The sequence below is a fragment of the Lampris incognitus genome, chromosome 11 (genome assembly GCF_029633865.1).
Source record: "Lampris incognitus isolate fLamInc1 chromosome 11, fLamInc1.hap2, whole genome shotgun sequence".
In the NCBI taxonomy this organism is placed as follows: domain Eukaryota; kingdom Metazoa; phylum Chordata; class Actinopteri; order Lampriformes; family Lampridae; genus Lampris; species Lampris incognitus.
Genome location: NC_079221.1, coordinates 57,499,614 through 57,516,547, shown reverse-complemented (window position 1 = coordinate 57,516,547; position 16,934 = coordinate 57,499,614). Strand labels below are relative to the sequence as shown.

The following is a 16,934-nucleotide window of genomic DNA, read 5'->3' as shown; positions in this document are numbered from 1 at the left end:
AAACTCCACCGCTCGCTGTCTGGATTCAGACTGCCCTCATGTTAGGACAGAAACTCCACCGCTCACTGGCTGGACCCAGACTGCCCTCATATTAGGACAGAAACTCCACTGCTCGCTGGCTGGATCCAGACTGCCCTCATGTTAGGACAGAAACTCTACTGCTCGCTGGCTGGATTCAGACTGCCCTCATGTTAGGACAGAAACTCTACTGCTCACTGGCTGGACCAAGACTGCCCTCACGTTAGGACAGAAATTCCACCGCTCGCTGGCTGGATCCAGACTGCCCTCATGTTAGGACAGAAACTCCACCGCTCACTGGCTGGATCCAGACTGCCCTCATATTAGGACGGAAATTCTACTGCTCACTGGCTGGATCCAGACTGCCCTCATGTTAGGACGGAAATTCCACCGCTCGCTGGCTGGATCCAGACTGCCCTCATATTAGGATGGAAACTCCACTGCTCGCTGGCTGGATCCAGACTGCCCTCATGTTAGGACGGAAACTCCACTGCTCGCTGGCTGGATTCAGACTGCCCTCATATTAGGACAGAAACTCCACCACTCACTGGCTGGATCCAGACTGCCCTCATGTTAGGACGGAAATTCCACCGCTCGCTGTCTGGATCCAGACTGCCCTCATATTAGGACGGAAACTCCACCACTCACTGGCTGGATTCAGACTGCCCTCATGTTAGGACAGAAATTCCACCGCTCGCTGGCTGGATCCAGACTGCCCTCATGTTAGGACGGAAACTCCACTGCTCGCTGGCTGGATTCAGACTGCCCTCATATTAGGACAGAAGCTCCACCACTCACTGGCTGGATTCAGACTGCCCTCATGTTAGGACAGAAATTCCACCGCTCACTGGCTGAATCCAGACTGCCCTCATATTAGGACAGAAACTCTACTGCTCGCTGGCGGGATCCAGACTGCCCTCATGTTAGGACAGAAACTCCACTGCTCACTGGCTGGATCCAGACTGCCCTCATGTTAGGACAGAAACTCCACCGCTTGCTGACTGGATTCAGACTGCCCTCATGTTAGGACAGAAATTCCACTGCTCGCTGGCTGGATCCAGACTGCCCTCTTGTTAGGATGGAAACTCCACCGCTCACTGGCTGGATCAGACTGCCCTCATGTTAGGACAGAAACTCCACCGCTCGCTGGCGGGATCCAGTCTGCCCTCATATTAGGACAGAAACTCTACTGCTCGCTGGCTGGATCCAGACTGCCCTCGTGTTAGGATGGAAACTTGTGGTCAGAGAGTGGAAAGCCTCCTCTGCACCAGCGCCATCTTGGTGGCACACTAGAGCAGTTCTCATAATGATAAGGTGGAGGAACACCACTTGAGAGGGGGGCGGCACCATTCTTACATACTGAGCGTTTAATGGCGTTTCCAGCTCATAACAATAACAGTAGCGTATAACATAGAATGCAGGTAACTGAGAGAGACACGTGGTTAGAATACCTGCTGACAAGCAGTGCTGTAAACTTCTAAGCACTTCACACATCACACTCATGTTTCTTTTCTTTTCTTTGTTTTTTGTCTCTTCTCTTTTTTTCTTTTTTCTGTCCTTATCTCAGTATGTCACTCCTACCTTGTATTTATTGCTGGTCTGGTTGTGTTTGTTTGTTTCCATCGTGTTCTGGTTTAACATCCTTGTCATTTGTAACTGAAATCTTTACATATATGTTTTGTTTATCGTGAAAAAAATAAATCTATTAATCATTAAAAAAATAAACTATTAATCATAAAAAAAGATTTCAAATGTGTAAAATTCTGTCACTGTTGAACTTGATGCTGTAGAAATAAAGCACGAAGTAGACTGTGGTCATGTGACTCCAGTATTAAGTCCAGCATTAAATCCAGCATTAAATCCAGTATTGAGTCCAGTATTAAGTCCAGTATCGAGTCCAGCATTAAGTCCAGCATTAAGTCCAGTATTGAGTCCAGTACTGAGTCCAGTATTAAGTCCAGTATCGAGTCCAGCATTAAGTCCAGTATTAAGTCCAGCATTAAGTCCAGTATTAAGTCCAGTATTGAGTCCAGTATTAAGTCCAGTATTGAGTCCAGTGTTGAGGCCAGCATTAAGTCCAGTATTGAGTTCAGTATTGAGTCCAGTATTAAGTCCAGCATTAAGTCCAGTATTGAGTCCAGTATTGAGTTCAGTATTAAGTCCAGTATTAAGTCCAGCATTAAGTCCAGTATTACGTCCAGTATTGAGTCCAGCATTAAGTTCAGTATTGAGTCCAGTATTAAGTCCAGTATTGAGTCCAGTATTAAGTCCAGTATTGAGTCCAGTATTAAGTCCAGCATTAAGTCCAGTATTGAGTCCAGTATTGAGTCCAGCATGGAGTCCAGTATTGAGTCCAGCATTAAGTCCAGTCTGTCTCTGCAGGGTGCCGACCAACATGTCAACACAGGCGCCAACGTTCACACAGCCGCTCCAGAGCGTTGTGGCACTTGAGGGTAGTGCTGCAACGTTCGAGGCTCAAGTTAGTGGTAAGACAGCCTTCATTCATTCCCTTCACAAGCACCTGTCAGTAAACTGAACAGAACGTCACTCAAGTCAACATGTAGCTGAAACCCAGTCTGCCGTTGGCCACACCGAGGGTCTGTACAAGTCCACTCGGTCACCTCTGTGGTGATGCAGTAAAACCCAGTCTGCCGTTGGCCACACCGAGGGTCTGTACAAGTCCACTCGGTCACCTCTGTGGTGATGCAGTAAAACCCAGTCTGCCGTTGGCCACACCGAGGGTCTGTACAAGTCCACTCGGTCACCTCTGTGGTGATGCAGTAAAACCCAGTCTGCTGTTGGCCACGCCGAGGGTCTGTACAAGTCCACTCGGTCACCTCTGTGGTGATGCAGTAAAACCCAGTCTGCCGTTGGCCACACCGAGGGTCTGTACAAGTCCACTCGGTCACCTCTGTGGTGATGCAGTAAAACCCAGTCTGCCGTTGGCCACGCCGAGGGTCTGTGAAGGTCCAGTCCAACATTATTAATGTCATGCGTTGCAACATGTCAGCACACTGCAGCACTGCTGGCTGTGAACCTTTAACTTGTGTGCATCCAGCCACCATGTCTTAGGGTACATTTGCCCGCTTGTATTTATTTACTGTGATCAAGTTAAAATGTCAGACCTCATTTAACACGGAATTTTCAACCAGCCACTTTGTTCTGCTGAGAGATACTGTTTTGTTCAGATGAAATTTGCATGGCAGAGCTGATTAGATTTCTAAATCATCACGAAAATGAACACATGCAACTGGTACTGGCTTTCTCTCAGCAGAGACTAGAACTCACAAATAATGCCGACTGTCCTGAACACAGCTGTGTTTAAAAGTGGATCCCAAAATGTCCGCAGGTTCTCCAGTTCCTGAGGTGAGCTGGTTCCGTGATGGCCAGGTTCTTTCTGCTGCCGCTTTGCCCGGCATCCAGATCTCGTTCAGCGACGGCCGCGCTGTTCTGAGGATCCCTGCTGTGACAGCCGCACACAGCGGAAGGTTTTCTGTTCGAGCCACCAATGGTGCTGGACAAGCCACTAGTACTGCTGAACTCCTAGTTACAGGTGAGACATCCGCTAATGCTTACTGAGGAGATGAAGGAGATGATGGAGCAGGCCCAGGAGATGATCCACTGGTTAATGAGATTAATCAATAGTTACTGAGGAGATGATGTACCAGGCACAGGAGATGATCCACTGGTTAATGAGATTAATCAATAGTTACTGAGGACATGATGTACCAGGCACAGCAGATGATCCACTGGTTAATGAGATTAATCAATAGTTACTGAGGAGATGATGGACCAGGCACAGGAGATGATCCAATGGTTAATGAGATTAATCAATAATTACTGAGGAGATGAAGGAGATAATGTTCCAGACACAGGAGATGATCCACTGGTTAATGAGGAGAGTAATTAATGGTTACTGAGGAGATGAAGGAGATGATGTACCAGACACAGGAGATGATCCACTGGTTAATGAGATTAATCAATAGTTACTGAGGAGATGAAGGAGATGATGTACCAGACACAGGAGATGATCCACGGGTTAATAAGGAGAGTAATTAATGGTTACTGAGGAGATGAAGGAGATGATGGAGCAGACACAGGAGATGATCCACGGGTTAATGAGGAGAGTAATTAATGGTTATTGAGGAGATGAAGGAGATAATGGACCAGACACAGGAGATGATCCAGTGGTTAATGAGGAGATTAATTAATGGTTACTGAGGAGATGAGGGAGATGATGGAGCAGACACAGGAGATGATCCAGTGGTTAATGAGGGGATTAATTAATGGTTACTGAGGAGATGAAGGAGATAATGGACCAGACACAGGAGATGATCCACGGGTTAATGAGGAGAGTAATTAATGGTTACTGAGGAGATGAAGGAGATAATGGAGCAGACACAGGAGATGATCCACGGGTTAATGAGGAGAGTAATTAATGGTTACTGAGGAAACATAACCTGCAAGTCCAGAGGTGAATTTGGGGTCTGTATCAAGTCCACACATAGCAGCAGCGGTGGCGTGGTGGTGGTCAGTTCAGGTCCAGCTATCTTCATGTGATTTATTTGACATATTGACCTTCTACATTTAGTCACGTGGCAGACACTTTAACCAGAGCCACTGACAGGGGAGTCGGTTATTAGCAGGGGGAACAAGTGTGGGCAGCTGGCATGACGGAGCGATACACAGGAAGTGTATCGTACCGAGAGTGTGCATGAAATCCAGACATCAGGTCTACGTATGTGCACCATACATACTGAGGCAGGAGCACAAAAGGACAAATGAAGTGCAGACGGTGAAAAACAGCGAGGCAGCAAGTGCAGGTGGAGGAGGGTTTCAGATCGGGCACCAGAAGATGGTGTCTGATGTATGGTGCAACAGTGGCAGGTCACGCTGAGCTCTGCTCCATGTCCCCTGACTTTAAGATGAGACTGCAGCTTGTCAGCCAGTCTCATGTGACTGTTCCTCTCCACCTCCAGCTGAGACTGCGCCACCCAACTTCATTCAGAGACTTCAGAGTTTGACCGTGAGACAAGGAAGCCAAGTGAGACTGGATGTCCGTGTAACAGGAATCCCTACACCTGTGGTCAAGTTCTACAGAGAGGGAGCTGAGATCCAGAGCTCTGCCGACTTTAGGATTGTTCAAGAAGGAGACCTTTACAGTTTGCTGATTGCCGAAGCCTTCCCGGAGGATTCTGGGACCTATTCTGTAAATGCCACCAACAGCAGTGGAAGGGCGACCTCGACTGCTGAACTGCTCGTTCAGGGTGAGTGAGACACCTGCTCTCTCTCTGTGTGTGTGTGTGCTCTGTGTGTGTGTCCGTGTGTGTGTGTGTGTGTGTGTGTGTGTGTGTGTGTGTGTGTGTGTGTGTGTGTGTGACTGGTGACTGTGTTACAGCAGTAGTCAGATGTATATATGTGGTGCCACAGATAACCTTACCTTCCCCATTCACATGAAATACATAGAGGTACACGAAATACATAGAGGTACACGAAATACATAGAGGTACACAAAATACATAGAGGTACATGAAATACATGGAGGTAGTACATGAAATACGTAGAGGTAGTACATGAAATACATACAAGTACATGAACTACATAGGGGTACATGAACTACATAGGGGTACATGAAATACATAGAGGTAAATGAACTACATAGGGGTACATGAAATAGATAGAGGTACATGAACCACATAGGGGTACATGAACTACATAGGGGTACATGAACTACATAGGGGTACATGAACTACATAGGGGTACATGAACCACATTGGGGTACATGAACTACATAGGGGTACATGGCGATAGAGGGAGATGTTAATAACTGATGAATGAATTCCATCTTTTTTTCTCAGGATCTGTTGTTATTTCATCAGACAACTGTGGGAATAATCCAACGGACAGCTGTGGGAATAACCCAACAGGCATCTGTGAGAATAATCCAACAGACATCTGTGGGAATAACCCAACAGACAGCTGTGGGAATAATCCAACAGACATCTGTGGGAATAATCCAACAGACAGCTGTGGGAATAATCCAACAGACAGCTGTGAGAATAATCCAACAGACAGCTTTGGGGATAATCCAACAGACATCTGTGGGAATAATCCAACAGACAGCTGTGGGAATAATCCAACAGACACCTGTGGGAATAATCCAACAGACAGCTATGGGAATAATCCAACAGACAGCTGTGGGAATAATCCAACAGCCATCTGTGGGAATAATCCAACAGACAGATGTGGGAATAATCCAACAGACATCTGTGGGGATAATCCAACAGACATCTGTGGGAATAATCCATCAAACATCTGTGGGAATAATCCAACAGACAGCTGTGGGAATAATCCAACAGACAGCTGTGGGAATAACCCAACAGACATCTGTGGGAATAATCCAACAGACAGCTGTGGGAATAACCCAACAGACAGCTGTGGGAATAACCCAACAGACAGCTGTGGGAATAACCCATCAAACAGCTGTGGGAATAATCCAACAGACAGCTGTGGGAATAATCCATCAGACAGCTGTGGGAATAATCCAACAGACAGCTGTGGGAATAATCCAACAGACAGATGTGGGAATAACCCAACAGACATCTGTGGGAATAACCCATCAAACAGCTGTGGGAATAATCCAACAGCCATCTGTGGGAATAATCCAACAGACAGATGTGGGAATAATCCAACAGACATCTGTGGGGATAATCCAACAGACATCTGTGGGAATAATCCATCAAACATCTGTGGGAATAATCCAACAGACAGCTGTGGGAATAATCCAACAGACAGCTGTGGGAATAACCCAACAGACATCTGTGGGAATAATCCAACAGACAGCTGTGGGAATAACCCAACAGACAGCTGTGGGAATAACCCATCAAACAGCTGTGGGAATAATCCAACAGACAGCTGTGGGAATAATCCATCAGACAGCTGTGGGAATAATCCAACAGACAGCTGTGGGAATAATCCAACAGACAGCTGTGGGAATAACCCAACAGACATCTGTGGGAATAACCCATCAAACAGCTGTGGGAATAATCCAACAGACAGCTGTGGGAATAATCCATCAGACAGCTGTGGGAATAATCCAACAGACAGCTGTGGGAATAATCCAACAGACAGCTGTGGGAATAATCCTCTTGGCATCTCATTTGTTGATTTGCCAAGACGGCTGTCATGAATCCAACACTTTGAAGAGTCTGTGCTCTTCTGTTGTTGGTCTTGCTTATTCGCCAAGAATCAAACGGTGCACAAAGAGCGACTGACTGGTAACCAGTCACCTCACTACTGACTGGTGAACAGTCACCTCACTACTGACTGGTAACCAGTCACCTCAATACTGACTGGTAACCAGTCACCTCACTACTGACTGGTAACCAGTCACCTCAATACTGACTGGTAAACAGTCATGTCAATACTGACTGGTAACCAGTCACCTCAATACTGACTGGTAAACAGTCATGTCAACACTGACTGGTAACCAGTCACCTCAATACTGACTGGTAAACAGTCATGTCAATACTGACTGGTAACCAGTCACCTCACTACTGACTGGTAACCAGTCACCTCAATACTGACTGGTAAACAGTCATGTCAATACTGACTGGTAACCAGTCACCTCAATACTGACTGGTAAACAGTCATGTCAATACTGACTGGTAACCAGTCACCTCAATACTGACTGGTAAACAGTCATGTCAATACTGACTGGTAACCAGTCACCTCACCACTGAATGGTAACCAGTCATGTCACTACTGACGTGTCTCTCTCCCTTGTGTCCAGGAGAGGAAGCTGTGCCTGCTAAGAAGACCAAGACTGTGGTTTCATCCTCGGAGATTTCCCAGACTCGTCAGGCCAGAGTGGAGAAGGTAGACCGGCCCACGAGCCTTGTATAACCTCAGTAGACCATGCCTTGTGGTTTCATGCACGACACACACGACACACACGACACACATGACACACATGACAGACACGACACACATGACAGACAGACGTCCGTAACATTTTCATCTCCTGCTCATCATCTTGATTACAGTGAAATTAGGAGAGAAAAGATGGTTCCTACTAAATTCTAAATTCTATGAAATTATAATGTGCTTCACAAAAACTAAGGATGCACCAATATCACTTTCCCACCGTTGATACCGATTCTGAGCAGCCGTCTTTAAGTACGAGACCGAGTACTGATCCAGCCCAGCTATTTCACTGGACACAACACACTCAGGCACTTGTTTTGGGTCAGGACACCAAAGGAGCCAGCTAGAACCCTTTTCCTCCACCGTTAAGGAAACCCAGAGTGTCTTTATTGCCCCTGGCCGGGAGGCAGGTTGCAGCCAGTATCTAGAAACTCTCACACGCACAAAACAGACACACACCAAGGCAGAACAGACACACACCAAGGTAGAACTGACACACACCAAGGCAGAACAGACACACACCACGGCAGAACTGACACACACCAAGGCAGAACTGACACACACCACGGCAGAACAGACACACACCAAGGCAGAACTGACACACACCACGGCAGAACTGACACACACCAAGGCAGAACTGACACACACCACGGAAGAACTGACACACACCAAGGTAGAACTGACACACACCAAGGCAGAACTGACACACACCAAGGCAGAACTGACACACACCAAGGCAGAACAGACACACACCAAGGCAGAACTGACACACACCAAGGCAGAACAGACACACACCAAGGCAGAACTGACACACACCAAGGCAGAACAGACACACACCAAGGCAGAACAGACACACACCAAGGCAGAACTGACACACACCACGGCAGAACTGACACACACCAAGGCAGAACTGACACACACCACGGCAGAACAGACACACACCACGGCAGAACTGACACACACCAAGGTAGAACTGACACACACCAAGGCAGAACTGACACACACCAAGGCAGAACAGACACACACCAAGGTAGAACTGACACACACCAAGGCAGAACTGACACACACCACGGCAGAACAGACACACACCACGGCAGAACAGACACACACCAAGGCAGAACAGACACACACCACGGCAGAACTGACACACACCAAGGCAGAACTGACACACACCAAGGCAGAACTGACACACACCACGGAAGAACTGACACACACCAAGGTAGAACTGACACACACCAAGGCAGAACTGACACACACCACGGCAGAACTGACACACACCAAGGCAGAACTGACACACACCAAGGCAGAACTGACACACACCAAGGCAGAACTGACACACACCACGGAAGAACTGACACACACCAAGGTAGAACTGACACACACCAAGGCAGAACTGACACACACCAAGGCAGAACTGACACACACCACGGCAGAACTGACACACACCAAGGCAGAACTGACACACACCACGGCAGAACTGACACACACCAAGGCAGAACTGACACACACCACGGAAGAACTGACACACACCAAGGTAGAACTGACACACACCAAGGCAGAACTGACACACACCAAGGCAGAACTGACACACACCAAGGCAGAACAGACACACACCAAGGCAGAACTGACACACACCAAGGCAGAACTGACACACACCAAGGTAGAACTGACACACACCAAGGCAGAACTGACACACACCAAGGTAGAACTGACACACACCAAGGCAGAACAGACACACACCAAGGCAGAACTGACACACACCAAGGCAGAACTGACACACACCAAGGTAGAACAGACACACACCAAGGCAGAACTGACACACACCACGGCAGAACTGACACACACCACGGCAGAACTGACACACACCAAGGCAGAACTGACACACACCAAGGCAGAACAGACACACACCAAGGTAGAACTGACACACACCACGGCAGAACTGACACACACCACGGCAGAACTGACACACACCAAGGCAGAACAGACACACACCAAGGAAGAACTGACACACACCAAGGCAGAACTGACACACACCAAGGCAGAACAGACACACACCAAGGCAGAACTGACACATCACTGACGGGCAACTCACAACAGCAGCACATGGCGGGCAGGAGGACCAAAGGACTTCAGACATACAGACCATGGAAACAAGCCGCCTGCAGACAACACGCCGTCGCTTGTAATACATGTGTAATAATACATGCATGTTGTAATACATGCTGGTAATAATACATGTGTAATAATAAATGCATGTTGTAATACATGCTAGTAATAATACATGCTGGTAATAATACATGCTTGCAGTAATACATGTTTGTAATAATACATGCTGGTAATAATACATGTTGGTAATAATGCATGTTGTAATAATACATGCTTGTAGTAATACATGTTGGTAGTAATACATGTTGGTAGTAATACATGCTGGTGATAATACATGTTCGTAATAATAAATGTTCGTAATAATACATGTTGGTAATAATACATGCTTGTAGTAACACATGTTTGTAATAATACATGCTGGTGATAATACATGTTCCTAATAAATGTTTGTAATAATACATGCTGGTAATAATGCATGTTGTAATAATACATGCTGGTAATAATACATGTTGTAGTAATACATGCTGGTAATAATACAAGTTGTAATAATACATTTTTGTAATAATACATGCTGGTAATAATACATGGTGGTAATAATGCATGTTGTAATAATACATGTTGGTAAAAATGCATGCTGGTAATAATACATGTTGGTAATAATACATGTTGGTAATAATGCATGCTGGTAATAATACATGTTGGTAATAATACATGCTGGTAATAACACATGTTGGTAATAATGCATGTTAGTAATAATACATGCTGGTAATAATACATGCTGGTAATAATACATGTTGGTAATAATGCATGTTGTAATAATACATGTTGGTAATAATGCATGTTGTAATAATACATGCTGGTAATAATACATGCTGGTAATAACACATGTTGTAGTAATACATGCTATCATGTGACATGCTACTCATGGCTTTTAGTGTGGAGTTGTAGTCTTTAGCCCATAGTTACTTCCGGTGTGGGAAGATGGCGGCGCTGACTCACGTTTGCGGCAGCCTCACCCAGCACCGATTCTGCAGGGTCTTTGTCCGGGTCTCCACCTGCGTCTAAGTTTGTGTCGTCGTGTGAAGTTGTTGTTTTGATCGTCGATGTCGCTTGGCTGGGAGAGCTGGCGCTGGCCTGGCTGGCAGGAAACACCGAAGCGGCCCGACAGGATGCAGAAGCGGGGCAGGCTAAGCTAACTGCTAGCTCACGGCCCTGCCCGAGAGGAAACACCGAGGCGGCCTGACAGGATGCAGAAGCGGGGCAGGCTAAGCTAACTGCTAGCTCACGGCCCTGCCCGAGAGTGAACACCGAGGCGGCCTGACAGGATGCAGACACGGGGCAGGCTAAGCTAACTGCTAGCTCACGGCCCTGCCCGAGAGGAAACACCAAGGCGGCCTGACAGGATGCAGAAGCGGGGCAGGCTAAGCTAATTGCTAGCTCACGGCCCTGCCCGAGAGGGAACACCGAGGCGGCCTGACAGGATGCAGACACGGGGCAGGCTAAGCTAACTGCTAGCCCACGGCCCTGCCCGAGAGGGAACACCGAGGTGGCCTGACAGGATGCAGAAGCGGGGCAGGCTAAGCTAACTGCTAGCCCATGCAGACCGGCAGCTCCGACAGTCATCCTGTCTGGCGCTGGTTCTCTGGACAGTGGAGTTTTTGGACCTTGTTGTACTGAGTGGACTGTGTTGTTGGCTGTTTTTGTATGTTTGTGGTGGTGTTGTTTTTCGAGGTTTTTGAATGTGGGTTTTTGTCGTTTGTGTTGCACTGCTGTGGGCTGGGGGGAACAGGGTTTTGTTTCTTTTGTGTACGTAGTACATATCATGAAATGACACATAAATTGTTCCTGATTCCTGATATCAATACATTTTAGCCGGGTATCAGCCCAGTATCCAGTACCAGTACTGGCACCGGTGCATCCCCGACACAAGCTACGAGTACTGCCAGAGGACTGGACATAGTTTGTTCTCAAGTTGAAATGACTCTTTCTTGTCTGGGTGTATGTAAATATAACCATTTGACCTGACAAGTATTGTGTTGACTTCAGATATTATGCTAGCTACAGATCCCACTGTGTGAAGTGTAAAGTACTGTGTTGGGTTTGTGTAGAACATCCCTGCAGGGAAGTGTTTTCCATGACGGGGCAGCCAGCAGAAACTAAACTGCTCTCCTCTGCCCTCTCCTGTGCTGCTTCATCAGAGAGTGGAGTCCAGGTTCCAGTCAACCACCATGATGGAGATGCAGGTGGAAGGTGGTGATATGATCCAGCATCTGGCACACAAGACCCCTCCACGAGTTCCTCCAAAGCCTACCTCCAAGTCCCCAACTCCACCCTCACTGGTATCCAGGAAGACAGCAGGACGTCAGCAGTCGCCTTCACCTGTCAGACACGTGAAGGCGCCCACTCCCGCACCTGTCAGGTATGAAGCACTGTCACACCCGCTGGTCTGTTTGTAGACTCACAATGGAGTCAATGCGGCAACCCTGTTGAGCAGTAACACAGTACAGACACACAGGATGTACAAAGAGAATCTGACAGCTCAGAGTCTGTGTAAAATGACCACACATATCACTCCTTATTGAATCATTAAAGCCAAGGGATTGTTTAGAGGTGGGAGCTGGGCGATGAGGTTAGTGGAGGTTGGTAATGAGAGCTTCTTCCCATCCCCAGGCCTACCTCTCCCTCCTCAAGACTCTCAGTGTCCCCCATCAGGCCTGTTAAGTCTCCCATCACAACACGCAAGCAGGTGGCCCTGGGAGCAGATGTGCTGCCACCCTGGAAGCAGGGTGACTATGTGACTGAGGCCAGTTATGCCAGTATGAGCGCCACAGCCACCCAGGTCCAAACCTCTGCCACTCGGATCCACATGGAGCAGCACTGGGAGCAGCAAGTCGCCGCTGTCAAAGAGGTAAGACAGAGATTGCTGTTTGCATGTCGTCCTCTAGTGGTGAAGGGCTGAATCTAGAGGGCTGTCTGGGCGTCATCTCACTGTTTAGCAAGTTAAGAGACAGACAGTACAGACAAACAAACTGATCTGACCGTCTGCCTGCTGGACTTGGATGGCTTTGACCCAAATGTTAAACTGGAAAAATATGTGTAAATAAATGTTGAATTTTATTCAAAATGATAACTCTTGTCCAAAATCAAATCCTGGGCTTTTTCGCATGCCCACAACCTCGTGCCATGTTTTCTTAAAAGCTCAGTGAGTTATGTGATGTTTTTATGGGCTAACCAGGTCAGAAGCAACAAGACCAGGGTGATGATGGGAGCAGATTTACAGCTATGGTACAGGCTGGTAGTGACACTGACAAACACAGCATTTCCTTCGCTGTCCTTTGAGATTCCAGACAGGACCCAGTCCCGATAGTCTTCTATCCATAGCTAAACTCTACTCTTCTTTTTCTTCTAGGACTCCCAAAGTCTGGTTTTTACTGCTGGATTTACCTTTGTATATGTGTTTTCTGACTTATTAATACTGGTTTTAACTACAGTATGTCCACTTTACTCTGATTTTATTCCTATAACAACCTGTGAGTCAGAAGTTAATTTCTTTTCAGTTTGGTTGCTAGTTTCTATCAGAAGTAGCCATTTTGACCGCTGACAGTGCTGCAACCCAGAATCCAGAAGGAGGAAATGATCCTGAGAGTCACCAGGAAATGATTACTCAACCTAATGATCATGGCTGCAGGGTTGCCTCATAAGACCAGCAGGGGCTGTGGAAGAAGTACTATGTCCCCTTAAACTCCACCGACTCAGGAAAATGGTTTTGAGCTGTGAGGTTTGGATATAAACCACAAGGGCATTGCTGTCCCCCTTGATAATCCAAACATATTCCATAACAAGGTTGTCTGTAGTCATGGAGAGGACTGGGCCATGCTCATAGAATGTGGAACAAAATCTGAAGATCCTGATGAGAGTCATCTAGAGACAGCAACAGCTGATTTAAACCAGAAGGAGACGAATTCAAACCCCCACATATCCCTCCTGCAGTACTCTGTGAATATATCTCCTCAAGAACACAGCTACCTTCCTTTCAATAAAGACATGGTCCCACCTCACACCCAAAGCATGCTCCATACATACCTTCTGTCGTCAGCTCAAATGAGATTCATCCTGTTCCTAAACAAGACAACTGCCCGTGTCACGGGAAGACCAAGGAGCAGGTATCTGTGAGTCTGTCAGAAGTGCAGACGACACTTTGGGTTTTGTATATTTTCACTGCTGCTCAGGCATTGGTTCCAACGTTTCTTGGCATCACTGTTTCTTCACTTTGACTTCTTGTGAGTGCTTGATCTCCCGCATGTTAAACAGTTCAGCACATTACTTCAGCTCTGGCTCAGTCACATTGCGCAACTTGAAAAAATGGTTTTTACAAGTTGTGCAGGTTTACTATGTCCTGTTAGTGTTCTTGTTGTATTATTTGCCACCAAACAGCTGCCATGGATGTGCTGAGATCTATGCGCTGTGTCCAACCCGCTGCCTGTTGTGTCTCTCAGGGTGGGGGAGGGGGAAAGGCAGAGGCGGTGGCCACAGTGATGGCTGCTGTTGATCTCGCTCGCGTTCGTCAGCCTGTGCATGTGGAGGGTGGTGGAGCTGAAGAGGAGGCGGTAGAGTCTCAGTTAAAGCACCAGGCCAGCATGGCTTCAGAACTTCAGGACCAGGCCAGCAGCACAGTAAGAACACAGGCTGAGCCAGTGGCTGCTGCTGCTGCTCAACACGTCCCAGCTGAAGCAAGCCTGCAGGTTTTCCAGGTTAGAAAGGACCTCGGCTCAGAGACATGACAAACTTAAGGGATTTTGTCCAGTCTGAGTTGTCTAGCTGGTACACAAGGCCAGTACAGTTTATTAAAAGCCTGCAAGATGAGCTTGTTGCTTTCCAAAAAAAATCTTTCGCTCTTTTCAGGAAATGATCATGAACAAGACCACACATATTTTGAATTAGTGACCTTTTAACGTGTTTTTCATTTTGATGTGTTTTTCTTTAATCATCATGCATCAGAATGGAAGACATGTAAAAGGTTTTGACTAGTAAGTAGCAGGTTTAGTAGTAGTAGTATTAGTTTCTTTAATCATCATGCATCAGAATGGAAGACATGTAAAAGGTTTTGACTAGTAAGTAGCAGGTTTAGTAGTAGTAGTATTAGTTTCTTTAATCATCATGCATCAGAATGGAAGACATGTAAAAGGTTTTGACTAGTAAGTAGCAGGTTTAGTAGTAGTAGTATTAGTTTCTTTAATCATCATGCAGCAAATTAAAATTCCTTTAGACTAACATGCAACCAGCCAGCATATTTGTCAGCACAGTAGTATAATTTCATTTACAGTACAATGGCAAAAGTTTGATAAAGTGGGCGTCCGGGTGGCGTGGCGGTCTATTCCGTTGCCTATCAACACGGGGATCGCCGGTTCGAATCCCCGTGTTACCTCCGGCTTGGTCGGGTGTCCTTACAGACATAATTGGCTGTGTCTGCGGGTGGGAAGCCGGATGTGGGTATGTGTCCTGGTCACTGCACTAGCACCTCCTCTGGTTGGTCGGGGCGCCTGTTCGGGGGGAGGGGGGACTGGGGGTACTAGCGTGATCCTCCCACACTGTACGTCCCCCTGGTGAAACTCCTCACTGTCAGGTGAAGAGAAGCGGCTGGTGACTCCACATGTATGGGAGGAGGCATGTGGTAGTCTGCAGCCCTCCCCGGATCAGCAGAGGGGGTGGAGCAGAGACCGGGACGGCTCGGAAGAGTGGGGTAATTGGCCAAGTACAATGGGGGAGAAAAAGGGGGGGGGGAGTTTGATAAAGCAGTTTGTCAGTTGTGCAGAGTTCTAGATATGGAAATTTTAAAAAAAAACACTGGAAACATATATTTTTTTTAACATTCTTGACTGCAACCGCTCAACCATCAACTCTGCTGGTTATTCTAGATACAAAGAACCACAGAGACCAGCAGCCATGTGGACACTGGTCTCGCACCATCCCCAGTTCCACATTTCACAGTCTCTAAAGTCACTGTCCCTAAACCTGACCCTAGCTATGAGGTAAGGACAGGAACCATCAGACAAGCAGTTGGAAATCATGTAAATAAAATGTCTGCATTGACTAAATGAGCTACATGATCATTAACCACATGTTCACCATGACATGAATTGACAAAGACGGGCTTCAGAACCTTAAAGCTGGATGATAAAGTTACGGAAGGCTCATAGTACCCAGTAAACAAGTTGTAACTGCTTGACTGATGTTGTGAACTGTAGTTTAGAAGAAAATTAACACAAAATAACAAACGTTCCTATGGAAAACATCCCCCCATCCATTAATCAATAAACACTAAATTCAGTAGCCTTTTCTAAAAGTTCATTACAGATAGCTTTTAATTTCCTCTCAATCTTTTTTAACAGTATTTTTGTTAAAACTAATATAGTTCCCTCCCCGTGCTGTGGCTTAACAACATAAACCAGATGATGTTTGGAATACATATTCTTTGCTGATGACACTGTTCTTCTTGGGCTGGTCAGGTTTCCAGGGCAGGCTCTGCCATTGCCACACTGCAGAAAGAGTTATCGTCTGCTACCGCTAGAAAAATCATCAAGCCGGTCAAGTCTCCCAGTCCTTCTCGTAGAGTTGTGGAGACACGGGGGACCCCTGAGCCCACGCCGCCTCCGTTTAAAGAGTTGGCTGACAAATATCACAGTCACTTTGACACTCAGTTACATGCAGGAGGAATGGGGACAATATATCAGGACTGGCAAACCCAGGTTTGTAATCCAGTTGAAAAGGCTGGATTTACACAGGAAGAGAAAACCTGATGTGTCGTCCTGATCCAGATCTGCTGGTTTCTCCTCATTAAACCAGCATACAAAAGCTCCAGATCTGATCAGAGAGGATTTAACATG

At 46.8% G+C, this 16,934-nt stretch overlaps 1 protein-coding gene across 1 annotated transcript in view; it reads left to right on the top strand.

Moving 5' to 3' along the window:
* The first annotated feature begins 2,413 nt into the window (after positions 1 to 2,413).
* Positions 2,414 to 16,934, top strand: part of LOC130120436 (titin-like) — a 236,549-nt gene continuing 222,028 nt past the window's right edge. Inside the window, 9 exon segments of the mRNA XM_056288972.1 lie at positions 2,414 to 2,504; positions 3,368 to 3,571; positions 4,998 to 5,285; positions 7,811 to 7,896; positions 12,249 to 12,469; positions 12,721 to 12,958; positions 14,547 to 14,801; positions 15,966 to 16,079; positions 16,557 to 16,796. Of these exon segments, the coding sequence (XP_056144947.1) occupies positions 2,414 to 2,504; positions 3,368 to 3,571; positions 4,998 to 5,285; positions 7,811 to 7,896; positions 12,249 to 12,469; positions 12,721 to 12,958; positions 14,547 to 14,801; positions 15,966 to 16,079; positions 16,557 to 16,796 (1,737 nt within the window).